Source organism: Nannospalax galili, unplaced genomic scaffold, assembly GCF_000622305.1.
Source record: "Nannospalax galili isolate Female #2095 unplaced genomic scaffold, S.galili_v1.0 scaffold886, whole genome shotgun sequence".
In the NCBI taxonomy this organism is placed as follows: Eukaryota; Metazoa; Chordata; class Mammalia; order Rodentia; family Spalacidae; genus Nannospalax; species Nannospalax galili.
The window spans coordinates 3,153,938-3,172,249 of NW_008355971.1; the positions used below are offsets into that span (position 1 = coordinate 3,153,938).

General features: G+C 53.6%; 2 protein-coding genes across 5 annotated transcripts in view; both read left to right on the forward strand.

The window, feature by feature from the left end:
- Positions 1–15,700, forward strand: part of Sptbn4 (spectrin beta, non-erythrocytic 4) — a 106,101-nt gene extending 90,401 nt beyond the window's left edge. The window contains 12 exon segments of the mRNA XM_029556578.1: positions 1,352–1,556; positions 2,034–2,414; positions 4,049–4,293; positions 6,694–6,832; positions 6,931–7,015; positions 7,535–7,731; positions 8,733–9,352; positions 10,039–10,111; positions 10,663–10,955; positions 12,411–12,584; positions 12,730–12,772; positions 14,597–15,700. Coding sequence (XP_029412438.1) covers positions 1,352–1,556; positions 2,034–2,414; positions 4,049–4,293; positions 6,694–6,832; positions 6,931–7,015; positions 7,535–7,731; positions 8,733–9,352; positions 10,039–10,111; positions 10,663–10,955; positions 12,411–12,584; positions 12,730–12,772; positions 14,597–14,755 — 2,614 coding nt within the window. The 3' untranslated portion in view covers positions 14,756–15,700.
- A 372-nt stretch (positions 15,701–16,072) lies between these two features.
- Shkbp1 (SH3KBP1 binding protein 1) overlaps positions 16,073–18,312 on the forward strand; it is a 17,706-nt gene continuing 15,466 nt past the window's right edge. For 3 of the 4 annotated variants that reach the window (XM_008854005.3, XM_008854004.3, XM_029556579.1), the window contains exons 1-6: positions 16,073–16,224; positions 16,467–16,520; positions 16,649–16,694; positions 16,814–16,887; positions 17,313–17,371; positions 17,612–17,692. In XM_008854005.3, the coding sequence (XP_008852227.1) occupies positions 16,139–16,224; positions 16,467–16,520; positions 16,649–16,694; positions 16,814–16,887; positions 17,313–17,371; positions 17,612–17,692 (400 nt within the window). In that variant the 5' untranslated portion in view covers positions 16,073–16,138. The remainder of the gene's footprint in view (positions 16,225–16,466; positions 16,521–16,648; positions 16,695–16,813; positions 16,888–17,312; positions 17,372–17,611; positions 17,693–18,312) is intronic. The other variant, XM_008854003.3, reaches the window with a different exon arrangement.

The following is an 18,312-nucleotide window of genomic DNA, read 5'->3' on the forward strand; positions in this document are numbered from 1 at the left end:
CCATCAGTGGCTAGGATTGAGGTCTAAGTAATAACTGGGCTGGAGAGATGGCTCAGTGGTTAGGAGCACTGACTGCTCTTGCAAAGGACCCGAGTACAATTCCCAGCACCCCATATTGTTGCGGCTAACAACCGTCCATAACTCCAGTTCCAGGGGATTTGACCCCTTCTAACCTCCACCGGCATTGCACAATACAGGTGCACTTGCACACATGCAGGCAATACACTCATACAGATAAAATAAAATAATAAATAAAATGTTTAGAAAAAGAAAAGAAGTAGTAATGGTGCCAGGCTGGGCCTAATGGGACACTCCTGTATTCCCAGCGCTCTGGAGGCTGAAGGAGCCATTGCAAATTGGAGGCCCATCTGGTCTACATAGTGAGTTCTAGGATAACCAGGGCTACATAGTGAAAACCTGAGAGAGAGAGAGAGAGAGAGAGAGAGAGAGAGAGAGAGAGAGAGGCTTATGGCCAGGACAGGCAAGAGACCTCTCTTCCTACAGGCAGTATTTGGGAGGACTGGAGAGCCTGGGATGCTGAGATGGGGTTGGGGGTGTGTGCCTGAGTCTTCCTGGTATGGATGGCCCATGTCACCTTGATGAGCCTCTAGAGGCCAGGCCCAGAGAGGGCACATGGCAAGACCCATGTTTCGTGGAGCCTGGAGATAAGGACTGGAGAATGGCTCCTTGACTAAGTCCTGAAGGAGGACGTCAGGAGTGCCCTCCCCCTTCACTGGACGGGAGCAACAAGAGACCAAAGATGATAGGTACTGGGTGAATAAACAAAAACAGTGAGAGGAACTGAGCATGCTTGGGTGGAGGTGAGCTTGTCAAGTTATGGAAGTAGTAGTTATGGATCAGGAAGGAATTCCAGTCATCTTCAGCCACATAGCCAGTTCAAGGCAAGCCTGGGCTACCTGAGACCCTGTCACAAAAAATAACCATGCACGCCACACTCAGTGCTTAGCACAGGGTTAGTTATTCATACTATATTACTATCATTTCCATTATTACTACTGTAATGCCAGACTTACAGAAAACAGTCCTAGCCAGGTGTGGTGGTGCACACATTTGATCCCAGCACTAGGGAGGCAAGGCAAGAGGATCTCTGTGAGATTGAGGCCAGCCTGGTCTACATAGTGAGTTCCAGGTCTGCTGGGCCTATTGAGGGGGCTGTCTCAAAAAGATGAGAGAGAGAGAGAGAGAGAGAGAGAGAGAGAGAGTATGAATTGTAAGAGATGGGACTCTGCCAAAAGATCCAGAGGAAGCCAGACTTACTTTGGGAGGGAGAGGTTACAGGTGTCCCAGAAGACTCAGGGGGCTCTTTCTTTACTCCTCCCCCTCCCTTCAGTGAGCAGATCAGCCGGCGGCAGTCCCAGGTGGATCGCCTCTACGTGGCACTCAAGGAGCTGGGTGAAGAACGCAGGGTGAGCCTGGAACAGCAGTACTGGCTGTACCAGCTCAGCCGCCAGGTGGATGAGCTGGAGCACTGGATAGCAGAGAAGGAGGTGGTGGCTGGCTCACCCGAGCTGGGCCAGGACTTTGAGCATGTCTCGGTGAGGACTGTTAGGTATACCAACAGCCACTGGGTATCCAAAGTGGGTTCTCCTGGCCTCCATCAATTCTCCCACTTCTCAGTTCTGAAACACATAAATTAATACATTGTAAAGCAACTAGACCCTCCTGGCATGTGGGAGCTGGAAGCAGATGGATCAGGAGGTCTAGTCATCCTCAGCTACATAGTGAGGTCCAGGCCAACCTGGGTTACATAAGACCCTGTCACAAAAAAAATAACTTTGTGCCTAGCACAGTGTTAGTTATTAATTTGCTATGTTATCATATTATTTTGTTGTCATTTGTTGTTTCTATTATTGCTAAAAAGTGCCCAAGACCTAGTAGATATTATTATAATGATGTTTATTATGGTTCAGATCTGTCACAATCTCAACAGGTTGAAAGGGGCTGGGGTATGCAGCACTTTGACCCGCTTTGCTGTCCCTCCCCTACTCCCCGCCCCCATGTCTGGGTCTCAGGTGCTGCAGGAGAAATTCTCAGAGTTTGCTAATGAGACAGGAACGGCAGGGCGGGAGAGGCTGGCAGCAGTCAACCAGATGGTAGATGAGCTGATTGAGTGCGGCCATACAGCGGCGGCCACCATGGCTGAATGGAAGGATGGGCTGAATGAGGCCTGGGCTGAACTGTTGGAGCTCATGGGCACTCGGGCCCAGCTGCTGGCTGCCTCCCGGGAGCTACATAAGTTCTTCAGTGATGCCCGAGAGCTTCAAGGACAGATTGAGGACAAGCGGAAGAGGCTACCCCGCCTGACGGCGCCGCCTGAGCCCAGACCCAGTGCCAGCTCCATGCAGCGGACCTTGCGGGCTTTTGAGCATGACCTGCAACTCCTTGTATCCCAGGTGGGGCGAGGGAAGCCAGAGGGCCGAGTGGGAGGGCCTGACCAGTGTGGCTGGGGAGTATAGGTAGCAGGGCACACACACACAAAGCCAGGCTGTGGAGCTGATGGAAATTAGGCAGTGGACAGATAGAAAGCAGACTTGGGGCAAAAAGAAAGTGAATAATGGGGTGGATAGGAAGCAGACTGCTTTCACAGTGCCAAGAAATCCAGTAGAGACAGAGAAAAATACTGTAAGTTATTTTTTTAATTCCTTGAGACCGCATCTCACTATACAGCCATGGCTGGCTTGAAACTTGTTATGTAGACCAGGTTGGACTTGAACTTCAAGTATGCCTCCTGACTCTATCAAAAAGGCATGATCTGGGCTGGGTGTGGTGATGCATGCCTTTAATTCTGGCACTTGAGATGCAGAGGCAGGGGAGTCTCTGTGAGTTCAAGGCCAGCCTGGTCTACATAATGAGTTCCAGGTCAGCTGGGGCTACAGGGAGACCCTATCTCAAAAAGATTTAAAAAAAAAAAGGCATGATCTGCTGAGCTGCACACCTTTAACCCCAACCTGGTCTACATAGCAAGTTCCAGGGCAGCCAGGGTTGCAAAAAGAGAGACTGTCTTAAAAAAAAAAAAATATATATATATTGTGTGTGTGTGTCAGCACTTGGAAGAATGAGACAGGAGGACTGCTGAGAGCTCAAGGCCATCCTGGGCTACTGAATGTGACAAACAAAACAAAAACAAAACCATGATTTGCCAGGCATGTCACACCCCTGTAATCCCAGGACTCAGGAGGCAAAGGCAGTAGGATCCTGAGTTTGAGGCTAGTCTTGACCACACAGAGAGACCCTGTTTCAAAAGAAAAAAAAAGATCTATTCAAATAGCCATTTGGAAACTGGTTTACCAGTAAGTAATAGCTCTGGTATAAATGGAACCAAAAAATAAAAATAAAAGGTAATCTACTAGACATCACGGTCGAAACGGGTCTTCTGGGAAAAGCAGGTAGCTCTGAAAGATGACAAAGGTGGGCCTGTGTGGAAAACTAGGCGAGAGATACCATAGAGATAGAACTTTCAGACCAAAGATCAGGCCGCGAAATGAAAAAACCCTGCTGGCAAAGATAACGTAGTAAGTCAAAGAAGGATCAGGCATGAGAGACTTTTAGAGAATCTGGGAGATGTCAGAAAGTATGTGAGTTTAAGAGAAATCAGACTGCAGGGATTAGAGAAGGCCAGAAATGAGATCACAGGCGCATGCTTCTGGTTTCTCGAGGCTCTGTATTTGGCTAGCAGAGGGGGAGAAAAAGTAGGTGGAGCCGGGACCACCTGGGAAAGAAGTGAATGGAGGCCTGGGCCACAGGCAGGGGAACGGGGGGAGGAGCCTGGGTCACAGGGGCAGAAATAGGGTGGAGCCTCAGCCACAGAGGCGGAGATAGGGTGGGGCCTCAGCCACTTGGGTGGGCAAGAGGTGGGGCCTGGGTCAAAGGGGCCGAGAAAGGGAGGAGTCTGGGCCAAAAGGGAGGAGAAGGAGGAGTCTGGGCCACAGGCGCAAGGGAAAGGGGAGGGGCTTGAGCCATAGGGGCGGGGAAGAGGGCGGGGCCTGGGCCGGTTCAAGGCTGGCCTGCGACCTGGCTTGCCCCTTAGGTTCGGCAGCTGCAGGAGGGGGCGGCCCAGCTGCGGACCGTGTACGCGGGCGAGCACGCCGAGGCCATCGCCAGCCGCGAGCAGGAGGTGCTGCAGGGCTGGAAGGAGCTGCTGGCAGCCTGCGAGGACGCTCGTCTGCACGTCAGCTCCACTGCCGACGCCCTGCGCTTCCACAGCCAGGCCCGCGACCTGCTCTCCTGGATGGATGGCATAGCTGGCCAGATCGGGGCAGCTGACAAACCTAGGTGCCCCTCATCCCACCTTGGCCTTCCTTCCCCTGCTTCTAACTGCCTTCTGTAGCTGCTCGGGCGTTCCAGCAGTTCCTTCTCATGGGAAACCATAGCAAGCATTACCGCACCTCTGTGTGCCTGGTACTAGGTGCCTTCCAGAGCTGGCATGGGGGGTTCAGGGCAAGAGGCATTCTCGTGCCTCTGTTCTACTCAGGTGCTTCCCTGTGAGCATGTTGCAGTATGGGATGGGTCAAGACCAGACAGAACAGGAGCAGGGGTAGGCTGTGAGACCATTTGTGGGAGTGGATAGGGGTAATCTACTAGACATCACGGTCGAAACGGGTCTTCTGGGAAAAGCAGGTAGCTCTGAAAGATGACAAAGGTGGGCCTGTGTGGAAAACTAGGCGAGAGATACCATAGAGATAGAACTTTCAGACCAAAGATCAGGCCGCGAAATGAAAAAACCCTGCTGGCAAAGATAACGTAGTAAGTCAAAGAAGGATCAGGCATGAGAGACTTTTAGAGAATCTGGGAGATGTCAGAAAGTATGTGAGTTTAAGAGAAATCAGACTGCAGGGATTAGAGAAGGCCAGAAATGAGATCACAGGCGCATGCTTCTGGTTTCTCGAGGCTCTGTATTTGGCTAGCAGAGGGGGAGAAAAAGTAGGTGGAGCCGGGACCACCTGGGAAAGAAGTGAATGGAGGCCTGGGCCACAGGCAGGGGAACGGGGGGAGGAGCCTGGGTCACAGGGGCAGAAATAGGGTGGAGCCTCAGCCACAGAGGCGGAGATAGGGTGGGGCCTCAGCCACTTGGGTGGGCAAGAGGTGGGGCCTGGGTCAAAGGGGCCGAGAAAGGGAGGAGTCTGGGCCAAAAGGGAGGAGAAGGAGGAGTCTGGGCCACAGGCGCAAGGGAAAGGGGAGGAGCTTGAGCCATAGGGGCGGGGAAGAGGGCGGGGCCTGGGCCGGTTCAAGGCTGGCCTGCGACCTGGCTTGCCCCTTAGGTTCGGCAGCTGCAGGAGGGGGCGGCCCAGCTGCGGACCGTGTACGCGGGCGAGCACGCCGAGGCCATCGCCAGCCGCGAGCAGGAGGTGCTGCAGGGCTGGAAGGAGCTGCTGGCAGCCTGCGAGGACGCTCGTCTGCACGTCAGCTCCACTGCCGACGCCCTGCGCTTCCACAGCCAGGCCCGCGACCTGCTCTCCTGGATGGATGGCATAGCTGGCCAGATCGGGGCAGCTGACAAACCTAGGTGCCCCTCATCCCACCTTGGCCTTCCTTCCCCTGCTTCTAACTGCCTTCTGTAGCTGCTCGGGCGTTCCAGCAGTTCCTTCTCATGGGAAACCATAGCAAGCATTACCGCACCTCTGTGTGCCTGGTACTAGGTGCCTTCCAGAGCTGGCATGGGGGGTTCAGGGCAAGAGGCATTCTCGTGCCTCTGTTCTACTCAGGTGCTTCCCTGTGAGCATGTTGCAGTATGGGATGGGTCAAGACCAGACAGAACAGGAGCAGGGGTAGGCTGTGAGACCATTTGTGGGAGTGGATAGGCAAGTGCAGCATCGCAAGGGCTTAACCTACTAGGTGCTCATTAATGGCTCACATAATGACTCAAGGTCAGAACTCAGCAGAATCCAAACCTGAGCTGGGTCTAGTGGTGCAGATCTGTCATCATAGCTACTGGGGAGTCTGAGGCAGGAGAACTGCAAGTTAAAGGTCAGCCTGGGCTACAGAGTGAGTTCAGGGCCAGCCTGGCTAACTTAAGACACCATCTCAAAATAAGAAGTAAAGCTGGGTGTGGTGAAGCATGTCTCTAGTAGGGAGCTGAGGGTGTAGCTCAGTTGGTGCTGTGCTTGCCTAGCATGCATGAGGTCCTAGGCTTTAACCCCAGGATGGGATTAAACCCGGTATAGTGGCACATGCCTGTAATCTCAACACTCAAGGAACTGGAAGCTCAAGGTCCTCTTTTATGCTGTTCTGACTTTGAGGCCAGTTGAGCTACGTGAGATCACTCCTCAAAAAATAAACAAATAAACAAGTTCGAAGTTAAGCTGGATGCTGTGGTGCATACCTGTAACTCAGCACTTGAGAGGTGAAGGCAGGAAGATTGGGGCTCAAGGGCATCCTTAACTACATAGTTCCAGGCCAGCCTGTGCTATGGGAGACCATACTGGAGGGAAAGAGAAAGAAGGAAGGGAAGGAAGTTTAGACACATGAAATCCTAGGGGCATTAATGCAAAATTTTGGCCCCTTAGAAAGTTAGAATCAGTGAATTGGTGAAGACCTTTGGGCTCTCAGAACTTGGCCATAGAAGGTAGCTGTCCGGACATGCCGTGGGACAGCAGCCTCATCAGCATCTGCATCTAAGGGACAGGCTGAGGGTGGCTGCCTATGGCTCAGATCCCTGTCCCCTGACCACTGTAGGGATGTGTCATCGGTAGAGGTGCTTATGAACTACCACCAGGGCCTGAAGACTGAGCTGGAGGCACGTGTGCCTGAGCTGACGGCCTGTCAGGAGCTGGGGCGCTCTCTGCTGCTCAACAAGAGCGCCATGGCTGATGAGGTGAGAAGAGACACAGGGGGTCCCTCTCTGCCTCTACCTCCTGCTTACTGGAGTGGGAACCACCCCTGATGCCTCTCCTACCCACCCTCAACTCCCAGATCCAGGCACAGCTGGACAAGCTGGGATCCAGGAGGGGAGAGGTGTCGGACAAGTGGGACCGCCACTGGGAATGGTTGCAGCAGAGTGAGTGACAGCCCAGACACATGGCTCAAGGACACAGGGGCACACCCAGCATGCCTGGCCAGGGACCAGTGCATGACAAATGACATGATCATGCTTTACACATCACCCATGGGTCCCCTGAAGCAACCATTAGGACCTGGGAGGGTAAACAAACAGGCCACCTTATTTGTGCCCCTAGGGGCAGACAACTAGGGAGAAATGGGTACCTCAGAGATGGCCCAAGGGACTGGGGGTGCAGCTCAGTTGATAGTTTGCCTAGCATGCATGAAGCCATGGGTTCAATCCCCAGAACCTCATAAAACTGAGTGTGGTGTCTCATGCCTGCATTCCCAACACCATATGACACCGTGTCAGAAAACAACAAAATTAGCCCCAGTTTCAGTCACTGCTGCAGAATCCTGAGTGTCAGGGCTGGAACAGGGGTGGCCTAAGGGGTGTAGAAGGTCTGAAAAGACAGCTCTGCCTCACCAGGGACCTAAGGTCCTCCCAACACCTCACCAACTGTGTGCCTGCCCCCAGTGCTGGAGGTGCACCAGTTTGCTCAGGAGGCTGTGGTGGCAGATGCCTGGCTGACAGCCCAGGAGCCACTCCTGCAGAGCCGGGAGCTGGGCAGCAGCGTGGACGAGGTGGAGCAGCTTATCCGGAGACACGAAGCCTTCCGCAAAGCAGCTGCAGCCTGGGAGGAGAGGTTCAGCTCTCTACGGCGACTGACCACGGTCAGACCCCAGATCCTTCTCCCCATCCATCATCTCTCTGTATAAAACAGCCCCACCTGGTCTGGGCAGGCTGAGAAGAGCAGGAGATAGATCCTTACTGGGCTCTCAGAGGGGGCAGGGGGACAACAAACGTCACTAGACAGTCACAACCAAAGGGGTCATGTCACGATGTGGATGAGGAGAAAACAGATCAAGGCCAGGGAGAGGAGATGGGGGAGGTGGAGGGACTGTGGAAGCCCAGTAGCCCTTGAGTCCAATCGGAGACTTGAATACTATGAGTGAGCGTCCACTGTGATAAGGTCTTGAGGTTCTGAGGGGGATATTAAGGAAGGAGGAAGTGAGGGTCAGAAAGGTGCCCAAAGAAAGTGATGATTTAGCAGGAAGATGTGATGGGCACAACTGTAATCCCAGCACTTGGGAGGTGGAGACAGGAGGATCAGGAATTCAAGGTCATCCTTGGCTACATTTAAGCCCAAGGCCAGCTTGGGCTACAGGAGACTTTATCCTCTCCAGGAAAAAAGAACCAAACAAGAAAAAGGGAGTGAGTGAGTGAGGGAGGGAGGGAGGAAGGGAGGGAAAGAAGGAAAGGGAAGGGAGGGAGGAAGGGAAGGAAAGGACAGAGGGAGGGAAGGAAAGAAGGTCGGACGGGAAGGAGGAAAGAGGGAGGGAAGGAAGGGAAGGGAGGAAGGAAGAGAAGGGAAGGAAAGAAGGATGGAAGGAAGGGGAGGAAGGATAGGGAAGGGAAGAATAGGAAAGAAAGGAGGGAGGGAAGGAAGGGAGGGAGGGAGGAAGGGGAGGGAAGGGAGGAAAGGAGAGAGAGAGGAAGAAGAAGGGCCATAGAGATTTCAAAAACAATGTTGGAAGAGTAGAATTTAAATTGTTGTCCAAGCATAAGGTAGAGAACTGAGTTGGATTAGTGAGGCTGAATACCCAGGCCCTTTGCGGACCATTTCCTGGCCCCACTCTTATCGCCCCACCTGACCTGGTCCTTCTGTCCCCAGATCGAGAAACTTAAGGCCGAACAGAGCAAGCAGCCACCCACCCCCTTGCTGGGGCGCAAGTTCTTTGGGGACCCCACGGAACTGGCGGCCAAGGCGGCGCCCTTGCTGCGGCCAGGGGGCTATGAGAGGGGCCTGGAGCCCCTGGCCCGCCGGGCCTCGGACACGCTGTCAGCGGAGGTGCGGACCCGGGTGGGGTATGTGCGTCATGAGCTCAAGCCCGAGCGTCTCCAACCGCGCATTGACCGGCTGCCCGAGGCCTCGGGGAGGGTAGAACCCGCGGCCCCAACAGCTGCGTCCTTGGACACGACGGACACCCCCGGACCCCAAACGATGACAGAGCAGGCCCGGCCCCGGCCAGAGCGCCAGGAGTCAGTGGATCGTGCGGAGGAGCTGCCCCGAAGACGGCGATCGGAGCGGCAGGAGTCCACCGACCAACCCGAGGAGGCTGCGCGGAGGCGACGGCCGGATCGCCAGGAGTCGGCGGACCACGAGACGGCGCACAGCCTTACGCTGGGTCGCTACGAGCAGATGGAGAGGCGGCGCGAGCGGCGCGAGCGAAGGTTGGAGAGGCAGGAGTCCAGCGAACAGGAGACGCCCACCCGAGGAGACCTGGTTAAAGGGTAAGGACCTCTGGGACCAAGCTGTTAGAGGGGGAAGCGAGCACCGCGCAGGCCCGGGGCTGGGCTTCTGGGCTCAGAACTGCTGAAGCAGAGCCAGGCACAGTGGTGCAGGCCTGGAATCCTAGCCTTCAGGAGGCTGAGGCAGGAGGATAAGGAGTTCAAGGGCTCTGTTGCACAGCGAGTTGGAGGCCAGAGGCAGAGGCCAATCTGGGCTGCATGAGACCCTGCCTATAAAAAAATAATCAGACGGGCTGGAGAGATGGCCCAGGGGTTGGGAGCACTGGCTGCTCTTGCAGAGAACCTGGGTTCAATTCCCAGCACACACATAGCAGCTAACAACCGTCTTAACTCCAGTTCCAGGGGATCCAATGCCCTCTTCTGACCTCCTCAGGCACTTCAGGACACACGGCATGCAGACGATACACACATACCACATAAAATTTAAAAACAAAAACAGATTTAACAAAAGACCATAAAACCTTGAAGAAAAGAGAGGTTTTGTTGTACACTGAATATCTGTGCCTGTGTCTGGAGCACCCACAGTGTGCAAGGTATGTACATCTGTGAGATGCAAGCCAGGGCCTGGTATTCCAGGTTAAAGGATGGTGGTTCTTCTGTCCAGCCAGGTAGGACCCTGGACAAAGGGACGGAGTTCCACTTGGGTCTTTCTGTCCCTTGTTCTTCAGGAAGGCCACGCTGGCTGACATTGTGGAACAGCTGCAGGAGAAAGAGGCAGGCCCAGGACTCCCTGCTGGGGTGGTAAGTTGAGCCCTGGGATTGGGTGGGAGTAGAAACCCTCTCCTCAGAACAGAAGTCAGGATCTCACAAACAGCCATTCTCTGGGCCCTCCTCCTATCCGGACCTCGGAGGAGTCAGCAGTGGCTCCATATGCCCAGCACCATCTGAAAATTTTCCCCCTTAGAAAGATGGGGCCACAGATCTAAGACACCCTTATCTGTCCCTCCACAGGCACATAAGTAGACTCTAAACTATCCCCACATCTATTTTGGATCCTGTATTTCTTCAGCCCCCTGGGGTCCCAAATCTTTTTGGACACAGGAAGCAGCTCCAGATTCCTCCTACAGGAATTCCCTGCACCCCCACTTCCTTACAGGCAGCCCTTACCTCCCAGCTTACAGGATTCCAAAATCCAGATATGAATGTCCCCAAGACCTAAGGGACCCCTCCCAATGCGCGCCTCCAAGATAGTGGGGGAGGGCCTGCAAGCCGATGGGACTCCCCCAGACAAGATGATGCCACCCTAACAACCCTGGACAGCACCCCTCTTCCCCCTCCCTTCATTCACACAGCCGTCGCTGCCTCAGCCTCGAGAGCTTCCCCCTGGCCGCCTGCCCAACGGGCTTGAGCCACCCGAGCGGACGCCTCGGCCGGATCGGCCGCGGGCGCGGGACCGGCCCAAGCCTCGAAGGCGGCCGAGGCCTCGAGAGGGTGGTGAGGGCGGGGGAAGCCGGCGCTCGCGCTCTGCCCCTGCCCAGGGCGGCTCCGCCCCCGCGCCGCCGCCACCGCCCACTCACACTGTGCAGCACGAGGGCTTCCTGTTGCGCAAGCGCGAGCTCGACGCTAACCGCAAGTCGTCCAACCGGTGAGCGTGTGGGCGGGGCTGTGGATGACCTGGCGCTAGTCGGGGTGTTGAATGAATAAGGGTAGGTGGCCGTGGGCGGGACTTAAGTTTAAAGACTCCAACCCAGGAAGGAAAGGGGCGTGGCCTAAGGTTCGTGGGTCCAATAGCTGAGTAGATGATGCTGAGCTGGGAGCAGGATAGAAAGTGTCCTGAAAGTGAATAAATCGGAACTCTAGCTTAGTGTTCTATGCAGGTGTTGCTAAGGAGCAAACTGGGGTGGAGTCTGCTTTAACGGAGTCCAGTGGCACCTGGAGTGGGGCCAATCAGTGAGTGGGTTGGGCCACCCATGAAAGGTGACAGCCCAGACTCAGGACTGAGTGCAGGGTCGGGGCTTTCCTGAGTGTTCCAAATGGACTAACCTTAATTTCTTAAGTTGCATTTATTAGTGTTAGGGGGGAGCTTTGTGTGGTGGTCAGAGGACAAACTTGTAGGAATCAGTTCTCTCCTTCCACTAGACGGGTGCTGGGGATCAAGCTCAGGTCATCAAGTTAGGCTACTAGTACCTTACCCCTAAGCCTTCTCCCCAAACCCTTGGTTTAACTATTTGCTTTTTAAGTGTAGCTCCAGGTTGTCTTAATTCATTTTTGTACAACAGAGATGCAAAATTTGAGGACAGGTGGAGCCAAAAGGGTAGCACTGGCTAAGGGGTGGAGTGAGGTCTAGCCCCAAGACAAGCAGTGAACAGGACAGGCTCAGACCTTGTGGGTGGGGACTGGAGGTGGTGATTGTTTCTAGACCAAGGTGGGAATGGAACAGGGACACCTGGTGTACATTATTTTCCTGTCTGGGGATGGATTCCTTCCTAGACTGGGGCTTTGATGGGAGGGAGAGATCCAAAATTCTCATTCTAAACTGTAGAGCAGTAAAGCTTCCTTGAGCAAACTTGGTGAGGGTGGGGGAATGAGAACTAATGATTAGAGCAAAGGCTTGGGAGGCCGCTCAAATGTTTGCAGTACTGGGCATCAAACCCAGTGTCTTATGAATGCTTGGCAAGGGCTTTACTGCTGTGCCATGCCCCTAGATCCTCACTAGTGGGTTCTAGCCAGCCCTCTGTCCACCTCTGAGTTATAGCCCTTCCTAACTCAATAGCTTAAATCTTGCTCTGTGGGATAAGGAAAGGCAAGCCCCAAAGTAGCCAGAGCCTGGGCAATGACTTGATTATAGGAACATTAGCCACACCTCCCAGGAACTGGGAGATGGCTCTGGGGTAAGGCACTAGCATCCAAGTTTGATGACCTGAGTTTGATCCCTGACACCTATCTACTGATTCCTACAAGTTGTTCTCTGCCCTAAGGAAGAGCACTTAGGTATGCAGCCTAAGTAGCTAGGACAAAGGCCCAGAGGTAGGAAGGCCTAGGACTGTAATGACATAGGTGCTGCTGCAGCTCTGCCTTGAGCACCATCTCATCATCCCAGGTCATGGGTGAGCCTGTACTGCGTGCTCAGCAAAGGGGAGCTGGGCTTCTACAAGGACTCGAAAGGCCCAGCATCAGGGGGCACGCATGGTGGGGAGCCACTGCTCAGCCTACACAAAGCCACCAGTGAGGTGGCTAGTGACTACAAGAAAAAGAAGCATGTCTTCAAGCTCCAGTGAGTACCCCAGGGTGCAGGAGGGAGAGATCTAGGCCTAACTTCATTTTCCCAGTGAGACTTTGGTTCCCTTGAAAGAAAATGAGTGATGGGGAGAGTGGCTGGGCACCTGAGGATCCCTGAAGTCCTGTGTCTCCACTTTCAGGACCCAGGATGGTAGTGAGTTCTTGCTCCAGGCTAAAGATGAGGTAAGCTCTGACCCTTTCACCCCATGTGTTCACCTCAAAATAACAGCTTGGCTGGCAGGCCCCTGGACCAAAGTGATAGAGCTGTAGAAGAGAGCCACACAGGCCAGAGCTATCAGCTGTAACAGGAAAGCCCAGGGGCAGTGAGAGCCAGGAGGAGCTTCCTGAACCACAGGTGATGCCAAGGGGTCCAGGGCAGGCTGCCTGGAAGCCCTGATAGCCAAGTCCAACTTCCTGCTAGGCCCACTCAGGTGAGGTTGGAAGGATGGTAGGAGCAAATTAATATTAAAAAGGAGTGACTCTAGCCAGGCCTGGTGACACATGGCTCTAATCCCGCACTCTGAAGGCAGAGGCAGGTGATCAAGGTGAGACCAGCCTGGTCTACATATAGAGTTCTAGGTCAGCTGGGGCTACAGGGAGGTCCCCTGCTTCCACTTATCTCTGATGTGGAGATAAAATAGTTTTGTTTTTTTACTTTTTTCCCATTATATTTATTTATTAAGGATTTATTTATTTTATGTGTATGAATATTCACTTATTGTATGTAAGTGTACCACGTGTGTGCAGTGACCACAGAAGACAGAAGAGGACATCAGAACCCTGGGAACTGGAGTTGTGAGCTGCCCCGTGGGTGCTGGGAACTGAACCTGGGTCCTCTACAAGAACAGCAAGTGTTCTTAACTGCTGAGCCATCTCTCCAGCCCCATACATTTGTTTATTTTGTATGTGTATGTGTAGGGGCACACGTGCCACTGGGCATGTATGGACGTCAGAGGAAAAGTTGTAGGAGTTGGTTGCCTTTTTCTACCATGTGAGACTGAGGTATCAAACACAGGTGGTCAGACTTGGTGGCGAGTTCCTCAACTAGTTAAGCCTGGAACTTTCTATGTAGACCAGGCTGGCCTCTACTCACAGAGATCCACCTGCCTCTGCCTCCCAAGTTCTGGAGTTCTGGGTTCATTACATTTTATTAATTTATTGCATGTGTGTTTGTGTATGCGTATGTGGGTGGGTACTAATGTGCCATAGTATGTGTGTGGAGATCAGAGGACAACCTTCCAAAATGTGGGTCTTGGGAATCGAACTCAAGTCATCAGGCCCCCGTCCCTTTACCCACTGAGCCGGCCTCAAAATAGTTTCTTATCACGGGGCTTTTGTAATAGTTAAATACATTTGGCATGAAGTGGTGGCTCACCCCTTCAATTCTAGCACTAGGGAGGCAGAAGCAAGTGGATCTCTGTGAGTTTGAGGCCAGACCAGGCCAGCCAGGGCTACATAAAATAATAATAATAATAAATAAAAAATAAAGAGTTAAGGGGCTGGAGAGATGGCTCAGCAGTTAAGAGCACTGACTACTCTTGCAGAGGACCTGGGTTTGATTCCCAGCACCCACATGGCGACTACGAACCGTCCTTAACTCCAGTTCCAGGGAAATCCAACACTCTCTGTGGCATTGCAGGACATGGGTGCACTCAAATACATGCAGGCAAACACTCATACATATAAAATAAAAATAATAAATAAAAAATTAAAGAGTTAAATAAGTTGGTGCATGCAGCCCAATTAGCACAGGACCTAGTATATGTCAGGGCACTACAAGTGTCTCTTCAACCCTTGTCCTTGGTTTGGTTGTCTCTGTGGGGGGAGTTATAGATAATCCTATTGGTTAGATTTAAGTGAATGAATCCACAAAATGCTTAGAGAGGAGCCTTGTACAAACGGATTTCATCCTCACTTGAGCTAACAGAAGGCTTAAGTTAGGGAGGGCAGTGGGTCTGAGATTCTCTTCCAAACATGCACTCTGTCCTGTTTCCTTTCTTCCTCCAGGAGGAGATGAATGGCTGGCTGGAGGCTGTGGCTAGTTCAGTGGCTGAACACGCTGAAATCGCCCGCTGGGGCCAGACACTACCTACCACATCATCCACAGATGAGGGCAACCCCAAGCGTGAGGGCGGGGAGCGTAGGGCCAGCGGGCGCCGGAAGTGATTCCAGGTACCCCGCCCCCTTCCCCACTTAAGAATCTGACAAATCTCCCTGCCCTTCCTCTCCTCACTGTGGGCACAAAGACACCTTCTCATCCATCCGCAAGGTCCGGAACAACACTGCGGATGTACACACGATGGGCCCTGGAATGGAGGGGGCGTCTCCTGCACCCCAAGAAGCGGTGGTGGGGGATTGCTACCCCTATAGCCATATCTCGGCCCCTTCCCGCTCGCCAACCCCACCCCAGGTGCTGGGGCTCCATTATTTTTATGCAATAACTGAGCTTGGTGGGGGCGGGCAGGGAGCCAATTGAGCCAAGCCCCCTGCCCCATCCTCAAATCCTGCCACTAGAAAGTGAAGCAGCGAAGGGAGGGGGGCGGGGATAATTCTTGGCCTCCTCTCCACCCTTAGGATGGGCATGGGGGCGCTGGTGAGGTCCCCTGGACCATCCAGGGTGCTAGGGGGTGGGGCGGGGACACACTCCCCCCTACCTTTACCTCACTTCCATTGCTGCCTTGTTCTGTCTGGGAAGAGGGAGGGATGGGGCCCTTAGCCCCTGCACTTCGTCCTCTCAGAGCCATGCGATTAATTCCTGACTTAGTTTATTTTTGCAAAATGTTGACCTCCCCGCCTTCCCCCGCCCCGCATCCGCGAAGGCTTTTAATGGGAGGAGGGGCGTCAAAGTTCAAAACTGTCTTCCTCTCTCCTCCCCCCTCCAGCTGTAAATGCCACTTCCCGAGGGGAGCGGGGTGGGGAAGCCCTCCCCCTGCATGCTTCTGGCTGGAGCACCTCCCTGGGGAGTAGGGGGAATCAGGGTTACAAGCAGCCCCCACGGCGGCCTGGAGCAGCCCAGGGCCGGAGGTTGGGGCGGTGTGGCAGGCGCACACTGTATGTCTGTATGTACCTATAATAAACCCTTTGGCTTTGACGGTCTACGCTGGTTTGTTCGCGCATCACTGCGAGCGGATTGGAGGGCGGGCTGGAGTAGGGATGACGGCTGTGGGAGACCATCTAGAGGTACCCATTGGTGTCCACTGACTTAAAGATCTGTACATGTACACCTCAACGAATCACCCCTGTGCCATCCCTAAAAAATAACAAAACAAACAAACAAACAAACAAACAAACAAACAAACAAACAAAACGTGAATCCTAGAGGAATGGGGAACTTGTCAAACTTCCCCCAAAGGAGCCCTGGGGTCTGCCGGGTCCAGGCTGGGAAAGGCCGCCCTGCTTTAAGGAGGCGGAGAACTTACTGGCGACGAGCAAGTGCTTTGTCCAATCGCTGGAGGCTTTGGGAGCTTCTAGACCAATGAGCACGTGGTAGGGGCGGGATCTGTGCAAACCCGGAAGTGGGTACAGGCCCGCCGGCTCGCCCCGGGGGCCATGGCTGCTGCAGCGTCTGCAGCGGAGGGGGTCCCGGGTCGGGGGCCGTCTGGGGAAGTGATTCATCTGAATGTGGGGGGCAAGAGGTGAGTGTGGGAGATTCCTGAGGCCCCATCCTCTGGGACTGGGGCGGGGTACATGCCTCTCCTGGTTGGTGTGTGTGTGTGGGGTCCCTGTTCTTCAAGGTTGCTCTGCCAGGTGCTGGAGGCTTGGAGCCTGGAAGAAACGCCGGGATGGGGTGGGGGGCGAGAACACGGGATCCGGTGGGAGAGGGCAGTGGTCCTCACCTCCCCATCATCTCTTGCCTCCCTTTCCCTTCACCTCCTAGATTCAGTACCTCTCGCCAGACGCTCACCTGGATCCCAGACTCCTTCTTCTCCAGGTGACTGAAGGGAGCCAGTTTGGGGCGAGGGTAGGAGGGGTGAAAGGAGAGGATGTGGGGAGACCTGTTTCCACCACTTACCTCCCCAACTCGACCCGTAACCACTCCTCGGTTTCTCTTTCTTGTAGTCTCCTGAGCGGACGCATCTCGACTCTGAAAGATGAGACCGGAGCTGTGAGTTAGAGCAAGACCTGAAATGGGGCGGCCCATTCAGGGAGGAGGAGGGACGGCACCCCCACTCACCCATGCCTTTTATCCATCCATCCTTCCCGCCCCGCTTCCTCCCTGTGCAGATCTTCATCGACAGGGACCCCACTGTCTTTGCCCCCATCCTCAACTTCCTGCGCACCAAAGAGTTAGACCCCAGGTTGGTATTGATAAAGGAATGAGTTTCCCACCATCTAAGTCTCTTGTCCCTCTCAGAATGCCCACTTACGTTCTGTTCTATTAGAATTCAGATTTTTGAGCATGCTATGCATGTTTCTTCCAAATACACCCACACATTTGTACCACTCATCTGTTCCTTAGATTTTAAATTTATTTTTGTTTGTTTGCTTGTTTTTGAGACAAGGTCTTGCTCTGAGGCCAGGCCTGGAACTCCCTGTGATCCTCCTGCCTCTAACTCCTGAAGGCTGGGATTGCAGATGTGCACCACTGCACCTAGTCTCCCTAAAATCTTGATCCGGTCAAAACTAGCTAGCGGTCAACATTCTCTGCAGAAACTTCTTCCACAGAATTCTCTGCCCATCCCCAGATCCCAGATTTTGACTCCTAGTCTGTTCTGTTACCCAGGGGTATCCATGGTTCCAGCCTCCTCCACGAAGCCCAGTTCTATGGGCTCACTCCACTGGGTAAGTAGGGAACCCCCCACAATCAGCACCCCCAGTGCATGGGAAACCAGTGTTCTGATACTTCTGAATGTTTTCTACTTCTTTGGCCTATCCAGAAAGAGGGTTGGGTTCGAGCTAAGAGCCTTGGGTTTGGGCCTGGCTCGGAAGGGAGTGGTGGTTCTTTGGAGAAACAAGATGGGATCGCACTAGGAATTAACCTTAGTATTCCCCAAGGTCAGGCTTTGAGCCCTTCCCTTGCAGTTCGTCGCCTGCAGCTGCGGGAGGAGTTGGATCGATCTTCCTGTGGAAATGTCCTCTTCAATGGTTATCTACCTCCACCAGGTGGGCACGCTCAGGTGACAGAGGGGAGTGGGAGAGTGGGCTAAATACTACATTTCCCACAATGCTACAGCCTAGGTGCCTGTACTTGGAGCCCCAAGCCCTGAGTCATAGTTCTGTATCAGATGCTTGGGCCTGTGCTTGGAAAGGAAATAGGAAACAGCATTTTCCTTGAAGCAGTGGACAGCCAGTTCTCCTTAGAGCTCAGAAACAAGCACTAGAGCCTGATGGGACTTGTAGTCCTGGTTTTCCCAAGTTTTACCCCAATTTTCAGAACCATTTAAAATAGATTTAGGGGCTGGAGAGATGTTAGGCTGTTCTTGTAGAGAATCTGGGTTTGATTCCTAGCACCCACATAGCGGCTAACAACCGTCTGTAACTCCAGTTGCAGGGGAACCAATGCCCTTTTCTGGCCTCTGAGGGCATTGCATGACACAGGTGAAACATACTCATAAAATAAAAATAGATGAAAAATTTAGCCAGGTGTGGTGGCACACCTTTAATCCCAGCACTCGGGAGGCAGAGGCAGGTGGATCTCTGTGAGTTCAAGGCCAGCCTGGTCTACAGAGTGAGTTCCAGGACAGCTGGGGCTACAGGGAGACCCTGTCTCAAAAAGACCAAAA